The 23,591-nt window shown below is 47.0% G+C and overlaps 1 protein-coding gene across 2 annotated transcripts in view; it reads left to right on the top strand.

Moving 5' to 3' along the window:
- The first annotated feature begins 2,185 nt into the window (after positions 1-2,185).
- adap2 (ArfGAP with dual PH domains 2) overlaps positions 2,186-23,591 on the top strand; it is a 46,068-nt gene continuing 24,662 nt past the window's right edge. The window contains exons 1-4 of one of the 2 annotated variants that reach the window (XM_063030659.1): positions 2,186-2,630; positions 18,365-18,495; positions 19,348-19,439; positions 21,239-21,324. In XM_063030659.1, coding sequence (XP_062886729.1) covers positions 2,543-2,630; positions 18,365-18,495; positions 19,348-19,439; positions 21,239-21,324 — 397 coding nt within the window. In that variant the 5' untranslated portion in view covers positions 2,186-2,542. Of the gene's footprint in view, positions 2,631-18,364; positions 18,496-19,347; positions 19,512-21,238; positions 21,325-23,591 lie in introns of those variants that run through there. The other variant, XM_063030660.1, reaches the window with a different exon arrangement.

The following is a 23,591-nucleotide window of genomic DNA, read 5'->3' as shown; positions in this document are numbered from 1 at the left end:
ACCTCTTGGCTCTTGAACACAATCAGTTGATGAAGGCCAATGCACCGTACGCCTTCTTAACCACAGTAAACCTGCGCAGCAGCTTTGAGTGTCCTATGGACTCGGACCCCAAGATCCCTCTGATCCTCCACACTGCCAAGAGTCTTACCAATAATACTATATTCTGCCATCAAAAAACTGACTTGCAGGAGCATGACGGGCAGATGCGTAGCACCATTCTGTATAAACAGCATTCACAAAGAAAACACTCGTTAAATTATATACAATGTGTACAAGAAAGAATACAATTAAAAACCAAGTCCTCTTTAATACGAGCAACACACTTGAATTTCCAGCATCTGCAGAGTTCCTGTTGTTTGCCTCTTTAATACGAGTTCAAGTTTAATCCCATTCAGACGTACATGAACATCCATGAATACAGGCAAACGAGACAGAGTTACTCCAAAGCCCAGGTACAAAACACCGTACCAAAGGTCACACAGGCCCAAGGCACATTTAGTACGTGTTTTACGATACCCAAGTGATCTAAATGCTCATCATGTTGCTAATCTGTAGCAATTAGGGTTTCAAGAAGCGAATGGTTGAAGGGAAATAGCTGTTCTTGAACCTGCTGTTGCAGGTCCCAGACTTCTCCTCTTTGTTTCAACTCAAACCCATTTCTTGTAATACTTCGGGGGTGCTACAGAGTTTTTCAAAAAAAAAAGAAGTCTCCTTCAAATAATTAAGTTCACACCACAGAAACTTCCTCTTTTAAACCAGTTCTTCCTGTACAGGTGACGATGAGACGGTGAGGGTAGTTACAAAATGAGCCTGGAATTGACTTTCTCCATTTGCTCTGGCTGTGAAATTGTATGGCAATCAGAGGGCACGGTCTTAGATTGAAGGGATGAGGACAGAGATGAGGAGGAATTTCTTCAGCCAGAGGGTGGTAAATCTGTGCAATTCATTGCCACAGACGACTGCTGAGGTTAAGTCATCGGGTGTGTCTAAGGCAGAGACTGATAGGTTCCTGACTGGTAAAGGTAAGGAATGGATTATGGGTAAAAGGCAGGAGAATGGAGTTTTTAAAAATCGGCCTTGATTGGTGGAGATGACTCGCTGGCTGAATGTCCTAATAGTGATCTTCTATCAGATGGTCTTCTGGTCTAAACAATGGTCTTTATCAGACACTGTGTGCAGGGGGACAGCCAGACAGGGAATGAATGACCCCTAGTGCTTTCCAATCGACACTAGTGCAATTGTGAAATTGTATGGCAGTCTCCTTCCCAAAATATTGGTTCAGTGGGTTTCAGTTCCAATGACAAAGATCTGGGCTTAGCTCCTGTACATCCCTCCTGTACTTTTCACCTTAAAGTTATGCCCCCTTGGTATTAGCCATTTCTGCCCCGGGAAAAAGTCCCTGGCTGTCCACTCTGTCTGTGCTTCTTATCATCTTGTACACCTCTATCAAGTCACCTCTCGTCCTCCTTCACTCCAAAGAGAAAAGTCCTAGCTCAATCAACCTATCCACCCAAGATGTGCTCTCCAATCCAGGCAGCATTCTGGTAAATCTGTGTTGGCGCGTGGCCAAGTGGTTAAGGCATCGGTTTAGTGATCTGGAGGTCGACAGTTCAAGCCTCAGCTGAGGCAGTGTGTGTGTCCTTGAGCAAGGCACTTAACCACACATTGCTCTGCGACGACACCGGTGCCAAGCTGTCTGGGTCCTAATGCCCTTCCCTTGGAAGATTGATAGCGCTGATAACGCTGCTGGGGATGGTGGCGGATACATTAGGGACATTTTAGAGACACGGGTGATAGAAAAAAATGGAGAGCTATGTGGGGAAGGAAGGGAAAGATCGATGAAGGGAAAGATCGATCTTAGAGCAGGTTAAGGGGTCAGCATAACATTGTGGGCCGAAGAGCCCGCACTGTGCTGTACTGTTAGATGGTCCATGTTCTAAAACTGAGCCCATGGAACCTGCAGCCGTCTCCGGAAGGGGTGAGGTGGATTCATATTTATTGAGGATTTAAAAATTATTATTGTGTTCTTTATATCTTTTTTTGTGCTGCATCGGATGCGGAGTAACAATCATTTCGTTATCCTACTGGAAGTAACATTACGCAATCTGGAATGTTAAATGTCCCTGCCGCCAGGACGCGGCGCACAGACGCAAAGGCCAGACTGGCGTTCTGTCTTTGACCCGTGGCCACACTGTGGTGATCAACTGCAGTCTGCAAATCAGCTGCAAGAAAGCGGCCCGCTCCCGATTACACCTTGACTGGCTCGGTCTCCGCTCCACACCACAATCCCCGAGCAAAAGTCCCTCCAAAGAAGGAAATCGGGAGGGTTGATATCGAGAGGGGAAATCCCTTTGGTAAGCGTGTCCTGGTGACGGGGACCGCGCAGCGGCCCGGGGTGTGTCTGCTGAAGTTCGAGCTGCTCCAGAGGAGACAGTGAGCGAGAGAGAGAGAGCGCCTCCTGGAGAGGAGCTGGTTCAATTCCCGACCCGGGCTCCGCAAAGTCCTTCTCAAGTCGCCGAGGACTTCACCTGCTTCTGACGCTATGACTGACTGGGACAGAAATAAGAGGGTTCTCCTGGACCTGGCGAGGCAGGGAGAGAACAGCCAGTGCGCCGACTGCGGGGCAGCAGGTAAGGACGCGCCGGCTGGCTGCGGGGCGGGCGGCAGGTAAGGACGCGCCGGCTGGCTGCGGGGCGGCAGGTAAGGACGCGCCGGCTGGCTGCGGGGCGGGCGGCAGGTAAGGACGCGCCGGCCGGCTGAGGGGCGGCAGGGAGGGACGCGCCGGCCGGCTGAGGGGCGGCAGGGAGGGACGCGCCGGCCGGCTGAGGGGCGGCAGGGAGGGACGCGCCGGCCGGCTGAGGGGCGGCAGGGAGGGACGCGCCGGCCGGCTGAGGGGCGGCAGGGAGGGACGCGCCGGCCGGCTGAGGGGCGGCAGGGAGGGACGCGCCGGCCGGCTGAGGGGCGGCAGGGAGGGACGCGCCGGCCGGCTGAGGGGCGGCAGGGAGGGACGCGCCGGCCGGCTGCTCTGACAGGTACCGGAACGCAGTTGCATTAACTGGTCAACATTCTCACACTTGACAAGATACAGCACGACCCTTCCGCGCGATATTCTCCACATCTACCTGCATTCAATCTAGATGGATGAAATGGAAGTTGTGATTAGTTTCCCGGCACAGGGCGGAATCAGGTGACATCAGCTGTGGAATTTGTTGGTTTGCGGTAGCAGTACAGTGAAATACATAAAACTGTCCTCGTAAACTGCGATGGAAAACATATAAACAGCTCAAAAATATTGCGGTCGTGTTTAAGGACCGCTCAGAAATGTGACGGCGGAGGGGAAGAAGCTGTTCCTAAAACGTTGAGTGTGGGTCTTCAGGCTCCTGTACCTGCCCCCGATGGTATAAAGGGAAGAGCGCTCGTCCTGGGGGGGTGCGGTGTGGTGTGGTGAGGGTCCTACATGACGGGTGCCAGCTTCTTAAGGTATCTGAGGCGCTAATCGTGGGTAGCTCGCACCTGCCCAGTTTAACAACACGGAGAAGTTTGAAGCGACATCTTTAATTTTAAGGCGATTGGTGGAAAGTTAAGGGGGATTTTTTTTTACAGAAAGTGGAAGATGTGTAGAATGTGCTGCGGGGGGGGGGGGGAGAGAAGAGGCAGATACATTAGGGACATTTACCAGGGGTGGGGAAGAGGCAGATACATCAGAGGTATTTAAGAAACTCTTAGATAGGCACCTGGTCCCTCAACACCAGCTCCATAGCAAAGAAAGCCCGGCAGTGTCTCTACTTTCTGCGAAGGCTGAGAAAAGTCCATCTCCCACCCCACCCCCCCATCCTCACCACATTCTGCAGAGGTTGTATTGAGAGCATCCTGAGCAGCTGCATCACTGCCTGGTTCGGAAATTGTACCATCTCCGATCGCAAAACCCTGCGGCGGATAGTGAGGTCAGCTGAGAAGATCATTGGGGTCTCTCTTCCCGCCATCACAGATATTTACACCACACGCTGCATCCGTAAAGCAAACAGCATTATGAAGGACCCAACGCACCCCTCATACAAACTGTTCTCCCTCCTGCCATCTGGAAAAAGGCACCGAAGCATTCGGGCTGTCACGACCAGACTATGTAACAGTTTCTTCCCCCAAGCCATCAGACTCCTCAATACCCAGAGCCTGGACTGACACCAACCTACTGCCGTCTACTGTGCATATTGTCTTGTTTATTATTTATTGTAATGCCTGCACTGTTTTGTGCCCTTCATGCAGTTCTGGGTAGGTCTGTAGTCTAGTGTAGTTTTTGTGTTTTTTTCTTGCGTAGTTTGGTGTAGTTTTTGTATTGTTTCATATAGCACCATGGTCCTGAAAAACGTTGTCTCATTTTTACTATGTTCTGTACCAGCGGTTATGGTTGAAATGACAATAAAAAGTGACTTGACTTGACTTGACTTGACCTGGATGATAGAAAAATGCAGGGCTGCGTGGGAGGAAAGGGTTAGATTGATCTTCGAGAAGGTAGAAAAGTCAGTATAACATCGTGGGCCGAAGCGCCTGTACTGTGCTGTAATGTTCAATCATCTAAGCATTCAATCATAAAGGAAGGGAAGCCCCTTTCTTTAAAAAAGGAGGACATCTCCCTCGTCCTAGAATGAAAAGCCTCATCCTGAGAGCAGATGTGGCGGAGGTGGAGGAATTGCGAGAAGGGGATGGCATTTTTGCAAGAGACAGGGTGGGAAGAGGAATAGTCCAGGTAGCTGTGAGAGTCCGTAGGCTTATATTAGACATTCCCTTCCTCCACCATCAACTCTGCTCTCAAACGCATCTCTCCCATTTCACGCACATCTGCTCTCACTCCATCCTCCCGCCACCCCACTAGGAATAGGGTTCCCCTTGTCCTCACCTACCACCCCACCAGCCTCCGGGTCCAACATATTATTCTCCATAACTTCCGCCACCTCCAACGGGATCCCACCACTCAGCACATATTTCCCTCCACCCACCCCCCCCCCCGCTTTCCGTAGGGATGGCTCCCTACGCAACTCCATCCCTCCCCACCGATCTCCCTCCTGGCACTTATCCTTGTAAGCGGAACAAGTGTTACACATGCCCTTACACTTCCTCCCTTACCACCATTCAGGGTCCCAGACAGTCCTTCCAGGTGAGGCGACACTTCACCTGTGAGTCGGCTGGGGTGATATACTGCATCCGGTGCTCCCGGTGTGGCCTTTTATGTATTGGCGAGACCTGATGCAGACCGGGAGACCGCTTTGCTGAACACCTACGCTCTGTCCGCGAGAGAAAACAGGATCTCCCAGTGGCCACACGTTTTAATTCCACATCCCATTCCCATTCTGACATGTCTATCCACGGCCTCCTCTACTGTAAAGATGAAGCCACACTCAGGTTGGAGGAACAACACCTTATATCCGTCTGGGTAGCCTCCAACCTGATGGCATGAACATTGACTTCTCTAACTTCCGTTAATGCCCCACCTCCCCTTCGTACCCCATCCCTTATTTATTTATTATTATTAAATTTTTTCTCTCTTTCTCCTTTTTCTCCCTCTGTCCCTCTCACTATACCCCTTGCCCATCCTCTGGGCTTCACCTCTCCCCCTTGTCTTTCTCCCTGGGCCTCCTGTCCCATGATCCTCTCGTATCCCCTTTTGCCAATCACCTGTCCAGCTCTTGGCTCCATCCCTCCCCCTCCTGTCTTCTCCTATCAGTTTGGATCTCCCCCTCCCCCTCCCACTTTCAAATCTCTTACTAACTCTTCCTTCAGTTAGTCCTGACGAAGGGTCTCGGCCCGAAACATCGACTGTACCTCTTCCTAGAGATGCTGCCCGGCCTGCTGCGTTCACCAGCATTTTTTGTGTTCGTTGCTTGAAATCTGCAGATTTCCTCGTGTTTGAGTATTTATTCATGTCTTGTCTGGCACTGTACTGCAGCCATTAAACAACAAGCTTCACACCATACGTCAGTGATTCCAATTTTCATGGCATTTATACACCATGTCTGTGAGTCTATGATAAAAATAAACTCAAAGTTGAATTAATTTCCCGTTTTCTTACATCATCCACCTCCCTTTCAGTAGTTTGCAGACAGCACAGTACCTCTGAAGCAGTTACCGCCACAACTGGGGAGATTTAACTCCAATGTCTGTAAAAATTGCCTACTGTATTTCCATAAGATCATAAGACCTAGGAGCAGAATTAGGCCATTTGGCCCATTGTGTCTGCTCTGCCATTCTATCATTGCCTCATTTCCAATGCCTGGGTTTTAAAAATACTTCTTTCACTCTAAACAAGTGCACAGCTCATGGCTGTGGACTCAGTTTTAAAGAACTCTGCAGTTCCTGATACATGTGCTTTTGGCTTCTGTTCACTCTTTTTTAAAAATAATGTTATTTTGTGAGATTTTGATTGAGGTGCTGTGGTGTGGCCTGGCTGTGCAGCCTGTAGTCAATGCATGGCACAGCGCTAGATTGGACTGAACTGAACTAAACTGAACATTTCTAGACTGTTTCAAGGACTCTGTGGTTTGACGGTTGATATTGTGTGCGTTATTCACTTGTTTTTCGCTGTTTGCTCAATTTGTTCTTTTTTTTCGTACGTTGGGTGTTTGATTTTTTCTTTAAGCAAGTTCCGTGGTGTTTCTTTGTTCTGTGGCTGCCTGCGGGAAGACAAATCTCAAGATTGCGCACTGCATACATACTTTGATAATAAATGAACTTTGAACTTTGAAAAGGGCCATGAAAGTTCAAGCCTTTTTCTCCCCCACCAAACTGGTTTATGTGAAAAAATAACTACCAATGAAATAACAGGAGCTTCAGTTTACGGGGAAGTGTGAGAAGCCACAGTGTAAGTTCACAGCTTTTCTACTTGTTCTTGTCCCCATGCTGGCCGACTGGAGGAGCATCTGCATCATCCTGTGCCAGATTTTTCTTTAAACTTATCAAATCTTAGTGACAGGCAGATCTTTAACTAGAAGGGATGTTGGCTGGAACTGAGGCAGAATTTGCAGAAGTTGTCCTTGCGCTGGGATCAGTGTGTCACCCTGAGCTGTGTTTTGAACCACTGCAACTTCCTTCACTTGCACAAATCTGCTTCTAAAAATAAAGTGTGACTATAGCGCGTTCAGTGCAAGAGCTTCTAAATGCTGTAAGGTTGGCCTAACTTGTCACATACCCTGTACTCCCTGGAATTCAGAAAAATGAGGGGGTGGGCGATCTCATTAGAACCTTATCGAATAGTGTGGATGTGGAGAGGATGTTTCCTTTGGTGGGGGAATCTAGGACCAGAGGACACAGCCCCAGAATAAAAGGACGTCCATTTAGAATGGAGATGAGGATGAATTAATTTCTTTAGCCAGAGGGTGGTGATTCTGTGGAATTCGTTGCCACGGGCCAAGACATTGGGTATATTTAAGGCAGAAGTTGACAGACTCTTGATTAGTCAGGGCATGAAGGGATACGGGGAGAAGGCAGGAGTTTGGGGCTGAGAGGGAAAATGGATCAGCCATGATGAAATGGCGGAGTGGATTCGATGGGCCAAATGGCCTAATTCTGCTCCTATATCTCATGGTCTTAAATACGTCATTTGCGTCAATGACCAACATGGTCCGAAGATGTGCTGGGGGCAGCCCACAAGGGTCACCCCTCTTCCGGCACCAACATAGCGTGCACACAACTCACTAACCCTGACCTGTACACATTTGGACTCTGGGAGGAAACCGGAGCACCCGGAGGAACCCACATGTTTACGGGGAGAGCGTGCAAACTCCTTACAGGATAGTGGCGGGAATCGAACCTGGGACGGTACTGTCTAGCTTTGCCCCAACCGCTGCGATACCGCGATGCCCTGTGGTGCCACAGAAAAGAAATGCTCGGATGGTTAAACCAGTTACTTCAAGAGCAGTTTGCACTGGACTTTGTAGCCCAAGAGCGTGGCCAAGGGCAAGTGGACCTCGCGTTGGTCACCGTGACGCTGCCTCACTAGGCCAGTGGCGTCAGCTCAGTCCTCCCCCCTGTCACTGCCTGTGAGGTTTGCAGCTTCTTCCTCGCTGGGAAGGTGGCAGACGCTGGGGAGGGGGAAGTTAAAGGGAATATTTACAGTAAAAATCTCTGAGGGAATGGGAATCACAATTGGCTTTGTTACCAGAACAGCTATAAAACCTAGAACAGCACAGTACAGGCCCTTCGGCCCACGATGTTGTGCTGACCCTTTAATCTACTCCAAAATCAATCTAACCCTTCCCTCACACATAACCCTCCAATTTTCTTTCATCCATGTGCCTCTCTAAGAGATTATTAAATATCCTTAAAGTATCTGCCTCTACTACTACCTCTGGTAGGGCATTCATACACCCACCAGTCTCTGTACAAAAAACTTACCTCTAACTTCTCCCCCATACTTTCCTCTAATCACCTTAAAACTATGTCCCTCATACTTGCCATTTCCACCCTGGGGAAAAGATCTCTGGCTGCCCACTCGATTGATGCTGCTTATTCTTTATTTTAAGAACATAGAACAATACAACATATTGCAGACCCTTCGGCCCAGAATATTGTGCTAGCCTTTTAATCTACTCCAAGGGTCTACGTCTCTATCTAAGAGTCAAAGTTGAATATCTTGTCAGACCAGAATCCGGTTTATCAGGTTTATGTGAAATTTTAAACACAAGTGATTCTGCAGATATTTCTTTCATTTTATATTTGCACAGTCTGTTGTCTTTTGCACACTGGTCTTTCATTGAATCTATAACAGATATTTTGCTATTATGAATTTATGGAGAATGCCCACAAGAAAGTGAATCTCAGGGCCGTATATGGTGGCATGTATGTACTTTGATCATCAATTTACTTTGAACTTGAACTTTGAGATGCTGGAAATCTTGAGCAAAACACAAAAGGTGCTGGAGGAACTCAGTAGGTCAGGCAGGAGAACCAGAATGGAGAATAGAAAAAGACAGAAAATAGGAGAGGAGAGGTGAGAATTTACTGGAAGTTGGAGTAATCAATGTTGATGTCATCAGGTTGGAATTATGTTAATTAGCCCCACATCAAACAAGGTACCAACAGCTAAACTTTGTACTCCTCAGGTTCAGATTTATTTATCACATGTACATCGAAACATCCAGTGAAATGTGTCGCTTGTGTTAACTACCAGCACAGTCCGAGGATGTGCTGGGGGGCAGCCTGCAAGTGTTGCCATACACTCCAGTCAAATCAAGTCAAGTTTATTCTCACATCAAAGTTGCTGGTGAACGCAGCAGGCCAAGCAGCATCTATAGGAAGAGGCGCAGTCGACGTTTCAGGCCGCCCGAAATGTTGACTGCGCCTCTTCCTATATATGCTGCTTGGCCTGCTGCGTTCACCAGGCAACTTTGATGTGTGTTGCTTGAATTTCCAGCATCTGCAGAATTCCTGTTGTTCAAGTTTATTCTCATTTGACTCTATACATGTATATAACGCATGCAACCATATACTATATGGTTAGATAGTGAAGAGTTAGATGGAGCTCTTAATGATAGCAGAGTCAAGGGATATGGGGAGAAGACAGGAACAGGGGACTGATTGTGGATGATCAGCCATGATCACAGTGAATGGTGGTGCTGGCTCGAAGGGCCGAATGGCCTACTCCTGCACCTATTGTCTATTGTCTGTATATAGGAATAAGACACCGTTTCTCCAAATCAAGGTGTAAAACACAGTAGTACTCATAACACACATAACACATGATAACTTATGAAGGATAAAACCTACAGATAAATCACACATAAATAACCAACTAAAGTACATTAATATTAAATATTTTGAGGTATGGAATAGATTAACCAACGACACTTCGAATACGATGTGGCCAGGAGATCAGAAACCTAAATTGAACAACATTGACATTATTTTCCCTCCGCGATCCAGGAAGATTACCGGACCAGACTAGATTTTCCTTCCAAGGTCCACGAGGGTTATTGGACCAGACTAGTTTTTGTTGCAGCTTATCAATCATGGTCACAGGAATATATGCTCGTTGGTAACTGGGATAGTTAGAGAGTCAGCCCTCATGACATTAATCTTGGCCGTCTGGATCACTGTTCTCAGAGCTTTTAGACCATTTGTGTGAATTAGTTTGTTTCAACAAAGATGTTTGAACCTCCAGAGGTATTTCTCAGTTACAATGTCCTCCCAGTGTAAATGTGTACCTCACTAGATCTGTTTTTTCAGATTCAGATTCAAAGGGCTGATAAACGGCTGATGGAATTTAATGCAGACAAGTACGAGGTTTTTCACTTCAGTAGGGCCAATCTGCATTGGTCTTTCACCGTGAACGGTCGGGCACTGAGGAGTGCAGTAGCGAAAAGGGATCTGGGAATGCAGGTCCATAACACATTGAAAGGGACATCACAGGCAGATAGGGTCATAAAGAAAGCTTTTGGCACGTTGGCCTTCATAAATCAGAGTACCTAGGACAAGAGTTGAGATGTTATGCCGAAATTGTATAAGACGTTGGTGAGGCCTAATTTGGAGTATTTTTGAGCAGTTTTGGTCACCTATCTTCAGGAAGCATGTATTCAAGATTGAAAGAGTGCAGAGCAAATTTACAAAGATGTTGCCAGGACCCAAGGACATGAGTTAGAGGGAAAGGTTGAATAGGTTCGGACTTTAATCCCTGGAACATAGAAGTTTGAGGGAAGATTTGATAGAGGTATACACAATTCTGAGGGGTATAGACAGGGTAAATGCAAGCATGCTTTTTCCACTGAGGTTGGGTGGGAATACAACCAGAGGTTATGGGTGAAGGGTGAAAGGTGAAAAGTTTAAGGGGAACACGAAGGGAAATATCTTCACTCAGAGAGTCATGAGAGTGTGGAACGAGCTGCCAGTGCAAGTGGTGCATGCAATTTCGATTTCAATGTTTCAGAGGAGTTTGGATAGGTACATGATGGGAGGGGTGTGGATGGGTATGGAGGGCTTTGGTCCCGGTTCAGGTCACTGGGATTAGGCAGTTTAAATAGCTCAACCTGGAATAGATGGGCTGAAGGGCCTGCTTCTGTGCTGTGGTTTTCTGGAACACTATTTACCACATATACGTGGAAACAAACAGTGAAATGGGTCATTTACGTTAACCAACACAACCTAAGGATGTGCTGGGGGCAGCCCACAAGATAAGAGTGTAAATGTTGAACTTAATGATGCCAATCCACCAAGAGGACCACAACCTTGTCCTGGTTTGGAGGCTTGCGTGCCTCAGTGACCCGGAGAGCGATGCTGGCTGGAGTCAGGGCTTGAGGCTTTGGCCCATGCCAGAAAGGTCAATGGGTAGAGGCCAGACTAAGGGTGGCGCACCACTCCACCAGCATCAGTGTTGTTGCCCAAAATGCCAACAGCATAATAGGCAGCAAGCAAGCAAGCATTATTGTTATTGAAATTACTAAATTGCCCATGCTACGAGTATAAAAACTTCATGGATTTGAGGAAGGATCTTGAAGAGGATATCTGCTTGTCATGATGAACAAAGATTGTCCTACCCACCGGTTTCCAATGACTTAGTCAGAGTCACAATGTACGGGGCAGTGGACTGATTCAGAAAGCTGATGTGTGTGAGTCAGCAGGTTGCTGCATGATGGGTCAACAATGAAAACTCCGCTAATCCGGCTCCCGATGGTTCGGACATCCCAAAGGTCTTGCGAATCCATCCTGAGTAGGAGCTGTGATCAGGTCTGGAAGACCAGGGGTCAGGAATGTGGGGCCAGAGATCGAGATTTCCTGATCACCTTAAATTCACTGGGTGCAATAGAAATATATTGTACTGCTGTGTAACAGTTAAAGAAATACTGTAATTGTTCAGAACATCGACCGGTCAGCATATCTAAGACCATAAAACATAGGAGCAGAATTAGGCCATTTGGTCAATCAGGTCTGGACCACCATTCCATCATGGCTGATTTATTATCCCTCTCAACCCCATTCTTCTGCCTTCTCCCCTAACCTTTGATACCCTTACTAATCAGGAACCAATCAAAAACTTCTGTAGATGTACCATGGAGAGCATTCTGACAGGCTGCATCACTGTCTGATATTGGGGGAGGGGGGGGCTACTGCACAGGACCAAAAGAAGCTGCAGAGGGTTGTAAGGGACAACATTTTATTATCCGTCTGGGTAGCCTCCAACCTGATGGCATGAACATTGACTTCTCTAACTTCCGCTAATGCCCCACCTCCCCTTCGTACCCCATCTGTTATTTATTTTTATACACACATTCTTTCTCTCACTCTCCTTTTTCTCCCTCTGTCCCTCTGACTATACCCCTTGCCCATCCTCTGGGTCCCCCCCCCCCATTGTCTTTCTCCCTGGGCCTCCTGTCCCATGATCCTCTCATATCCCCTTTGCCAATCACCTGTCCAGCTCTTGGCTCCATCCCTCCCCCTCCTGACTTCTCCTATCATTTTGGATCTCCCCCTCCCCCTCCCACTTTCAAATCTCTTACTAACTCTTCCTTCAGTTAGTCCTGACGAAGGGTCTGGGCCCGAAACATCGACTGTACCTCTTCCTAGAGATGCTGCCTGGCCTGCTACGTTCACCATAAATAAATACTGTAGGTCACAATAAGAAATATAAAAAGGGAGAAGAGTTGCTGAGGCTGTCTGTAATCCTTGATGCAAACCCTGGTTCAGAGCCCATTGGCTGCAAGTCCAGACCAGGTACTGGAGGTCTGGAGAGAGCCCGTCTCTGTATGTGAGGAGGTGTGGGTGTGACAGGGGTGCGTTTTGATTTTTGCTGAAGATTGTGGGGGTGCTATGATGGTGTCAGAATGTGTGGTACGCTTGTGGACTGCCCCCAGCACATCCTGGGGTATGTTATTTCACACAAATGACATATTTCACTGTATGTTTTGATATTCATATAACACAATGAGGTATAGGAGCAGAATTAGGCCACTTGGCCCATCGACTCTGCTCTGCCATTTCATCATGGCTGATCCATTCTATCTCTCAGCCCCAGTCTCCTGCCTTCTCCACCATATTCCTTCATGCCCTGACCAATCAAGAATCTATCAATCTCTGCCTTAAACGTGCATAAAGACTTGGCCTCCACAGCAACAAATTCCACAGACTCACCACTCTCTGGCTAAAGAAATTCCTCCCCATCTCCGTTCTAGAAGGACGCCCCTCTATTCTGAGAATGTGTCCTCTGGTCTTAGGCTCTCCCACTGTACGAAACATCCTCCTCACATCCACTCTACCAATCGACAGGTTTCAATGAGGTCAAACCTCATTCTTCCGAATTCCAGTGAGTACAGGTCCAGAGCCATCAGACACTCTTCATATGACAAGCCATTCAATCCTGGAATCATTTTCATGAACCTCCTTTTGAACCCTCTCCAGTTTCAGCACATCCCTTCTAAGATAAGGGGCCCAAACCTGCTCACAATACTCCAAATGAGGTCTCACCAGTGCTTTATAAAGTGTCAACATTACATCGTAACTTTCATATTCTACTCCTTTTAAAATGAATGCTAACATCACATTTGTCTTCCTCACCACAGACTCAACCTGCAAATTAATCTTTAGGGAATCCTGCACAAGGACCCCCAAGTCCCTTTGCACCTCAGATTTTTGTATTTTCTCCCTACTTGGAAAATAGTCAACCCTTTCATTTTCTTCTACCAAAGTGCATGACCATATAATTCCCAACACTGTATTCCATCTGCCATTTCTTTGCCCGTTCTCCTAATCTGTCTAAGTCCTTCTGTAGCCTCTCTACTTCCTCAAATCTACGTGTCCCTCCACCTATCTTCGTATTGTCTGCGAACTTTACAACAAAGTCATCGATTCCATCATCCAAATTATTAACATATAACGTAAAAAGAATCAGTACAAATACAGACCCCTGCGAAAAACCACATCACCGGCAGTCAGCCAGAAAAGGTTCCCTTTATTCCCACTCTTTGCCTCCTGCCAGTCAGCCACTGCTTTATCCGTGCTAGAATCTTTCCTGTAATACCATGGGCTCATAGCTTGTTAAGCAGCCTCATGTGTGGCACCTTGTCAAAGGCTTTCTGAAAATCCAAGTACACAACATCAACCAATTCTCCTTTGCCTATCCTGCTTGTTAGTTCTTCAAAGAATTCTAACAGACTTGTTCAGCAAGATCTTCCCTTAAGGAAACCATGCTGACTATGGCCTATTTTATCATGTGCCTCCAAATACCCTGAAACCACACCCTTAACAATCGACTCCAACATCTTCCCAACCACTGAGGTGTCACGTACCCTGTGACGGGTTAAAGATCCAGCAGAAATGGAAAGCACTTTGGAGTCTGGTATTGCTATTAACTAATGGTATTTATTAGTAACTACGCAACACAGTAATATAAATGCAGATATAATCAAACAGATTAGCAATGATTATAGATAAGTAAGTATATCAGTAAGTGTGGAAATATATGAGAACCAAGCCTTCAAGTCCAGGGGTAAATAAATACAGTTTTACAATGATGAGTAAAGTTCAGTTCAGTTCATGATAGTGAGTTAAGTAGTGCTGGAGAGAGAGAGGGAGAGAGATTTGAGTCTTCAGGTGAGCTGACGCCGTTGATCTTCCTGTTGCCCTCCGAAATCCTTTAGAAGTCACTGACTGTGACCACAACAAAGGGGATCCTTCTTCCGTGGTGGAGCTATCAACCCAGGCGAGGGTTGGTAACACAAATAACTCCCCACCGGTCATACCCTGTTCACACTGCGAGAGCCACTGATCGATCCGCCCGATCGATCCTCCAAAACCCACTTTTTCTGTGGGCACAACAAAGCTCATTCAGTGTCCAAACCATGTGTCTGTAGGTCTATCATCTGACTTATTTATCTCCCCGTGCTGAATACCAACTGTCACTCAAACAGCTCCTTCCTTCTCTGTCTGTAAGGATTTCCAAGCAGGCAGTGTCCTTGTAGAAATGTAAAACATACTGTGAGCAGTCTTTGCCTCTTTCTCTCTTAAAAACAAGATGTCGGTGTTAAATAACTCTCTCTCTCTCTCTTTTCAAAAGCACAGTTCATAGGGGTAATCTAGCACAGTTCATAGGGGTAATTCAGGACCCCGTCACAGAGGTCAGACTAATTGGCCTGTAATTTTCTTTCTTTGGCCTCTCTCCCTTCTTGAAGAGTGGAGTGACATTTGCAATTTTCCAGTCTTCAGGAACCATTCCAGAATCTAGTGATTCTTAAAGGATCATTACTAGTGTCCCCACAATCTCTTCAGCCACCTCTTTCAGAACCCGTGGGTGTGCACATCTACTCCAGGTGACTTATCTACCTTCAGACCTTTCAGTTTCCCAAGAACCTTCTCTCTAGTAATGGTAACTTCACACACTTCATGACCCCTGACACCTGGAAATTCCACCATACTGCTGGTGTCTTTCACAGTGAAGTCTGATACAAAATACTTATTCAGTTCGTCCACCGTTTCCTTGTCCCATTACTACCTCTTCAGCATCATTTCCAGCAGTCTGATATCCAGTCTCGCCTCTCTTTATGTATCTGAAGAAACTTTTGGTATCCTCTTTATTATTATTGGCTAGCTTGCTTTTGTATTCTATCTTTACCTTCTTAATGACTTTTTTAGTTGCCTTCTATTGGTTTTTAAAAGTTTCCCAATCCTCTAATCTCTGTTTTATTATATGCCCTCTCTTTGGCTTTTATGCTGGATTTGACTTCCCTTGTTAGCCGCAATTGTGTCATCAGAATACTCCTTCTTCTTTGGGATGTATATATCCTGTGCCTTCCAAATTGCTCCCAGAAATTCCACCCATTACTGCTCTACCATCATCCCTTGTGTTCTTTTCCAATCAATTCCGGCCAACTCCTCTCTCATGCCTCTGTAATTTCCTTTACTCCACTGTAATACTAATACATCTGACTCTAGCTTCTCCTTCTCAAATTTCAGGGTGAATTCTATCATATTATGATCACTGCCCCTGAGTGTTCCTTTACCTTAAGCTCTCTAGTCAATTCTGGTTCAGTGCACAACACCCAATCCAGAAAAGGCAATCTTCTAATGGGCTCAACCACAAATTTCTAAATAGGCATTTTAGAAATTCCCCCTCTTGGAATCCAGCACCAACCAACCATTTTTCCAATCTACTTGCAAACTGAAATCCCCTGTTACTATAGTAATAAATAAATCTGAATCTGAGGAGGTTTATGGGAATGGCAGATACGATAGGGTCTTTTAAGAGAGTTTTGGATGGGTACATGGAGCTTAGAAAAATAGAGGGCTATGGGTAAGCCTAGTAATTTCTAAGGTAGGGACATGTTCGGCACAACTTTCTGGGCCGAAGGGCCTGTATTGTGCTGTAGGTTTTCTATGTTTCCATATGAGGAGCATTTGATGTCTCTGGGCCCGTACTTGCTGGAGTTTAGAAGGATGGGGTGGGGGTTTCCCATTGAATGGACATGGAGGGGAGGTCTCCTGTCTGTAGGGTTGTTTGCTGCCTGGAAGTGAGGTCGCAAACAGTCGAGGTGACATCACCAGTGCGCAGTTGAATCTTGTTTCTGCCAAGTGCTCACGTTCACTATATATTGGTCCGACTTGTTCTGATTGGCTGACTGGTCTCCGCTTGGTCCCGGCCAACCAGATATCTGGGTGATCTCCGCTGGCCCGTATCCCTGGTTATCGGGTGTCCACAGCTCACCCCTCGGCCCCGATCCTACAGGGGGTGGGGTGGGAACCAAATTGCCAGAACACCTAGTGGAGAGGTTGTGGAGGCAGATGTTGGTAAGGCCTTAGACAAAGTCAGAAATCAAAAGGTTGAGCATGGTGCGACCAGTGTCCTGAGCTGCCTGTATTTCAATGCAAGAGGTATCGTAGGAAAGGCAGATGGGGTCACGGCATGGATCGACACATGCAATTATGATGTTGTAGCCATTAGTGAGACTTGGTTGCAGGAGGGGCAGGACTGGCAGCTCAGTGCTCTTGGGTACCACTGTTTTAGATGTGACAGAGCGGGAGAGGTTAATGGAGGAGGGGTGGTGTTACTAGTTGGAAAATATCATGGCAGTGCTCGGTCAGGACAGACTGGAGAACTCGTCTAGTGAGGCATTATGGGTGGAACTGAGAAATAAGAGATTTATTTTATTACACGCACCAGAGGTCATGGCTTAAGAGTGAAAGGAGAGAAGGCAGGAACATGGGGGGGGAATTTCTTCACTCTTAGGGTGGTGAGAGTGTGGAATGAGCAGCCAGTACAAATGGTGCATGCGATTTTGGATTTTGAGTTCAATGTTTAACAGGTTTGGATGGGAGGGGTTTGGAGGGCTTTGGTCCCGGTGTAGGTCACTGGGATTAGGCAGTTTAAATAGCTCAACTTGGACTAGATGGGCTGAAGGGCCTGTTTCTGTGCTGTGGTTTTCTAGAACTCTATTTACTGCAAACAGTGAAATGGGTCGTTTGTGTTAACAACCAACATTACACGTTTCTGGCATCTCCAAGCCTGAATGCTTGAAACCACAGTGAGCAAAACGGTTCTGAATTGTCTCACTGTTTATATCCCACCAACTATCAGTGACAAAAATCACTGCTTTTTGAACACAAGACACATGCAAACGATGCTATTTAAAAACTGTTCACTCTAATCATGGTGAAGTGCCTAACGGCCACACAAGAGCACATGACTGACCAGAGTTAGAAACTGTTTGGACACAGTCTCCAGTTCCAATTGAGCGACACAGTGCCCCCAAATAAACAAAGGAAATCCTGGCTATTTTCTCAATTATTTTTTTCTTCAACAGTTGCTCCAAATAACTGGAGAGCCTGATTAACCGATGGCACAATTAACAAAACCCACTGTAAAAATAATTTCTGAAGGAAGATCACCAACTGAAAATGTTGTCTCTGTGTTTTCTCTCCACAGTCGCTGCTCAATCTGCTGGTTATTCCCAGCTGTAACCACTTTTACTTTGTGTACCCAAGATGGTAATAGGCAGAGATCCAGCTGAGACTTTTCCCCAGGGCAGAAATGGCTAATACCAGAACATAATTTTAAGATGATTGAGGAAAGTATAGGGGAGATGCCAGAGGGACACAGAGAGAGGTGGGTGTGTGGAACACCCTGTCTGGGGTAATGGGGGACGCAGATACATTAGCGGCATTTAAGAGACTCTTAGATAGGCTCATGGGTGGTTATTAAATGGAGGGTTATGTGGGAGGTAAGTGTTAGATTGATCTTAGAGTGGGTTAAAGGGTCAGCACGACATTGTGGGCCGAAGGGCCTGTACTGTGTTTTACTGTTCAATGTTCAGTAAATGCATGTTTTAGTTTGTGGTTAGCTGATGCTCTGTTCGTGAGCTGTCTGTACCATTAACCAGCACTGTCTGCCACACAGATCCCGAGTGGGCCTCCTACACACTTGGGGTGTTTATCTGCCTGAACTGTTCTGGGATCCACCGAGATCTGTCAGGAATCAGCAGAGTTAAATCCATCCATCTCGACTTCTGGGATGATACCCTAGTTGAGGTAATAGCACATTTACTAATATCTTTTCGGGTGGTCCTGTGGGAACGAGCGTGATGTTACCACCCCACCTTTGGGGTTCTGGGATGCTCTCTAAGACCAGGGTAGGAGCGGGAATCTATTCCCCGGGATAGGGATAGGGAAGCAGGAGGCTGACTGGCAGGGATGAGCGATCGGGGAGGGGATGAGAGATCGGGAAGGGGGAGAGTTCAGGAGATTTTGGAGAGGGGGAGAGTTTGGGAGATATCGAAGGGATAGAGAGAGATCAGGGAGGGATAGAGAGAGATTGGCGAGGTGGAGAGAGAGAGATCGGCGAGGTGGAGAGAGAGATCAGTGAGAGGGTTTGAGAGGGAGAGATCGGGGATAGGAAAGATGGGATGAGATCAGCGAGGGGAGATTGGGGAGAGAGGAAGAGAGATCGGGGAGAGGGGGAGAGAGATCGGGGGAGAGGGAGAGTTCGGGGGGAGAGAGAGGGAGTGAGAGATCGGGGGTGAGAGAAAGAGATCAGGGGTGGAAGAGAGAGAGATTGGTGGGGTGAAGAGAGATCAGGGAGAGAGAGAGGGTGAGAGTGAGAGAGATTGGGGTGAGAGAGAGAGTGTGTGTGTGAGAGAGAGACAGAGAGAGAGAGATCACTCCCCAGTCAACATGTTTGAACTGGAATGGAAGTGGTGGGCACATTGAGTCTCTCTGAACCCAGACTGGTGAATCTGTACCAGCCCTTTGGAGAGGTGTAGGGGAAGCAGAGATGAAGGGCTGACACCCTGGCCCGTGATGTACTTGTCACAGAGGGGCGATGATTAATATGTCCCCGCTCTTTGCAGGGGTCAGACTAAAAACCTGGTTCATCTTTTGCAGGAAATGAGAAGAAAAGGGAACCAAGTGGTGAAGAGGTGTTATGAGGCAAACGTCCCTCCATTTTACTACAAGCCAAGGGCTGCAGACTGCAAGTAAGGAGGGAGGATTCCCTTGGTAATGAGAAGCAGCCCTGGGATTATGGCGGATCACCATTCGCCCTTTCAGTACGTTCCTGTAATGAGAGCTATGGATGGTGGTGAACCCAAGGGCAGAGTAATGTCTAGAATTAACTCAGACTCAAGATAAACATGATGGCACAAATGATATCCAAAGGCAAAATCATGAACAGTAGCACTAGAAATGCAACTCCTATGGTTGAGCACTGAGTGCTCGGCACGTGGCCTTTAAGTACAGACTTTCCATGAAGGGATGTGGCAGGCAATAATTGTCAGTCTGAATCTTAAAGGGACAGTGGCAGCTGACCGTACTCTGGGGGACTGGGGCCCCGAAACTTGGATGCCTGTCGCTGTTCATTCAGGACCACGGCAGTTCCACCATCTTATCGTGTCACAGAACTGGACCACTTGGAGGCTCTTGTGCCTTTTGTGTCCACGTTGACCAATTGTGGAGATGGATCAATCCCACTTCTCGTGCACAGTCTACGGCACCATAGGTTACACCGCACCTAGTGAGGCTTCTGTCTCTGCCACCAAAGATTGAAAATGAGAAACATTGACATATGCGAGGGATGCCTTCTCTGTGTCAACTACCATCAGAGTCTGAGGACGCACCAGACTGTCGCCATGCGTTGCTGTGCTACCGGCGCCAGCGTAGCGTGCCTGCAACTGGGCTCCTTCCACCGCTGCACACGGACGGGCTGAGCCGAGTGGTAGTGGAATTGATTTGTTCGTGCCATTTGTAACAAGATATACTGAAAAGCTTTTGTCTGTCTGCCACCCAACAGATTATTTCCCACATAAGTTTGTTGAGGTGGTAAAAGGGAAAACGGTGCAGAATATTCATGTATTTTATTTAGTGATCCAGCGAGGAGCTGGCCCTTGTGGCTACACCACCCCAGCAACCCCACTATCCCAATTAACCCTAGTCCAATTGCAGGACAACTTACAGTGGAAAAGTTAACCTACCCAGAATGTCTTTGGACTGTGGGAGGAAACTAGAGCATCCTGGAGGAAACCCATGCATCCTACGGGGAGGACATGGAGAGACTCCTTACAGGATGGCATTGGGATTGAGCTCCGAAATCCGGAACACCTGGAGCTGTAGTACCTCCGCAGTAACCGCTACGCTACTTTACAGTTACACAGAAAGCTCAGGGCAGGTAGACAAATAAGGTGCAAGGTAGACGGGAAGATCAAGGATTTACCTTTCTGCGGATGATGGGTATGTTCAGGAACTATACCACAGCAGGGTTCTCTTCAATATCCCTGTAACAGTGGGGTAGAAGCTGTCCTTTAGCCTGGTGATACGTGCTTTCAGGCTTTAGTATCTTCTGCCCAGTGAGAGGAGGGGAAGAGAGAATGTCTGGGGTGAGTAGGGTCTGTGATTATGTTGGCTGCTTTACTGAGGCAGCAAGAAATGTGGACAGAGTCCATGGAGAGGAGGCTGGTTTCTGTGATGTGCTGAGCTGTGTCCACAACTCTCTAGCTATCCCCTCAGTCTATGCCTCTCATAATCTTTTATACCTCTATCGAGTCACCTTTCATCCTCCAACACTCCAGAGAGAAAAGACCTCTCTCGCGCGCTCAGCCTTTCCTCGTGAGACATGTTCTCCAATCCAGGCAGCATCCCGGGACTTAATGGGAATATGGAGAAATAGGCTGGGATGGGACAGATGGGAATGCTCCAAGAACCGGCAGAGGTTCAATGGGCTGAATAGCCCCTGGCATTAAGAAAATATAAAGAAAGCTGACTTCTTTGTTCCACGTTCCAGAGTTCTGAAGGAGCAGTGGATTCGAGCCAAATACGACCGGAAGGAGTTCATTGCAGCCAGCAGGCTGCAGGAGATCTTCACGTCAGGTAAAGGAGCAAGTGGGTGGTCCTCCCTTCACGAAATGAAGAGCCTTACACATGAGAAACGAGCATGAGCAAGTCACATGATTGGAACTGCGTACAAACTGACTCGCAGCAAGTAAGACGTCCAACGTACAGCCAAAGAAGTGGATTTTACTGAGCTTGTCAATGGGTTCGGATGCGGTGGAGGTTTAGGATCACTGAGATTCAGGACCTCAAGGCCTGTCTTCTCAGGTTTCACCCGCACGAAGTTGTTGGTCTTCAACGAGACCAGAAAATGCCTCAAACACTCGACAGAGATGTCAGAGAATAGGGCAAGGGTTCCCACCACTCTCTGTGTAAAATAAAACCTCTGAGATCTCGCTATACCAGGGGTTCCCTCACTTAATGGTGTTGGCCCGTGACACAAAAAAGTTTGGGAATCTCTGCTATAGCGGGATGTCAGAGGTTTGTTTTTTATTGCACAGAGAGTGGTGGGTACATGGATACATGGAATCCCTGCCAGAGACAGATACGTTAGGGATTTTTAAGAGACTCTTAGATAGGCACATGAATGATAGGAAAAAGAAGGGCCATGTGGGAGTGAAGGATTAGATTGATCAAGGCCCACCTGGACAGGAAAGGCAGTTTCCCAGAGCAAATAGCTTTCACCACATTGCGTCCAGATATAATCGTATGGTCTGACACCAGTAGAGAAGTGGTTATTGATGAACTCACAGTCCCTTGGGAAGACAACATCGATGAAGCCCATGAGCGCAAGTTAACCGAGTATGCAGAATTAAGATCAGAGTGCAGAGACAGAGGGTGGAAGGTCTCGTGCTATCCATTTGAAGTAGGCTGCCGTGGGTTTATTGCGTTCACTCTCCAGAAGTGGCTGCGTGACCTTGCCTTCACTAGAAGAGAGATCAAGTCCACCAGCAGGGCTGTAGCTGAGGCAACAGAGAAAGGATCAGCATGGGTGAAGACCAAGTACGTCCAGAGGGGCAGATAGTCAGACAGTGTATACATATCTTGCAAGCCCTTCAGTAGTTGCATAGACACCTGAAGGGTAGACTATCTGTTGGATGGAAGTGACTGATAGAGGCAGATGCCAAGTTTTTAAGCTCACCAGTGGGAGGTGGTGCTTTAGCACTGCTGGCCCACCACCTCGAGGGAGTCTTGATCATAAGCGGGCCAAAACTCCTGAAGACAGGAGGCAGATCAACTGATGATCCCACTGGTGATAGCACAGGACAGTTAACATCTTAGTCCAAGTGTATTTTTAACTCGAGTAGGTTAAAGGGTTAGCACAATGTCATGGGCTGAAAGGCCTGTACTGTTCTATGTTCTATATGTTTTAGGATCTTGAGGTTGGAATTGGAATTAGTTTGTTGTCACAAGTGACAAACTCGTCTTACTGTTCATCTGGTCAATGAATGACATTGAGGTAGTACCCGGGAAAACAATAACAGAATGCAGAATGAAGCGTAACAGCTACAGACAAGGTGTAGCACAAATGAACAATAAAGTGCAAGGCCATAAGAAGTGGATTGTGAGGTCAAGAGTCTCTGTTGGAGGGTTGGAGGGCTGGAGGGGGTCACAGAGGCAGAGGTACAAGATGGTGGAAGAATGTGAAAGCAATGATGAGGATATCGGACTCTCCAGTTTGATGGGTTTTGTTATATGCAAATCAATACCACGTTTCTCATTGGGAATGTAAATAAGTAATTTTGGGTTTTTTTGCTGCCACATGTACCAAGGTACAGTAAAAGAAACTTTAAACACAAGAGATTCTGCAGATGCTGGAATTCCAGAGCAACACACACAAAATGTTGGAGAAGTTTAGCAGGAAAAGCAGCAGCTGGGTGCTTTGATTTCTTCCTTCATTCTAAAGACGTTCGGACCAGCAGGGTAATTGGTCATTGTAAATTGTCCTGTGATTTGGCTAGTTTTAATAGATGGGTTGCTGGGCTGGAAGGAGATTGTATTTCTAAATAAATTAAAATCTATTTAGGGGGATAAAGCCCTCCTCAGGAAAAACTTTTCTTGCATAAGTATTTCAGACCGTGTCTTCTGGCTCGTCCTGACATCACGAAAGACGCTTTGTAAGTGCAATATTCTTCCCTCAGTGGGGGAGTAATAAAAATTGGGGATTACAAAGGTGCCAAGTCACGAGGGGTGGTGTTGGTGGAAATGCCAACACGGTGGGTGGGTGGGGGCGGGGGCGGAGAAAGGTGGGAGAATAACTCTGAGAAGTTTTGAACGTAACAATTAGTGCCAGTCAGCAAAGTTCG

Source organism: Mobula hypostoma, chromosome 22, assembly GCF_963921235.1.
Source record: "Mobula hypostoma chromosome 22, sMobHyp1.1, whole genome shotgun sequence".
Classification (NCBI taxonomy): domain Eukaryota; kingdom Metazoa; phylum Chordata; class Chondrichthyes; order Myliobatiformes; family Myliobatidae; genus Mobula; species Mobula hypostoma.
Note: the sequence above shows the minus strand (reverse complement) of the source record. Positions and strands in the feature narration are given on the sequence as shown.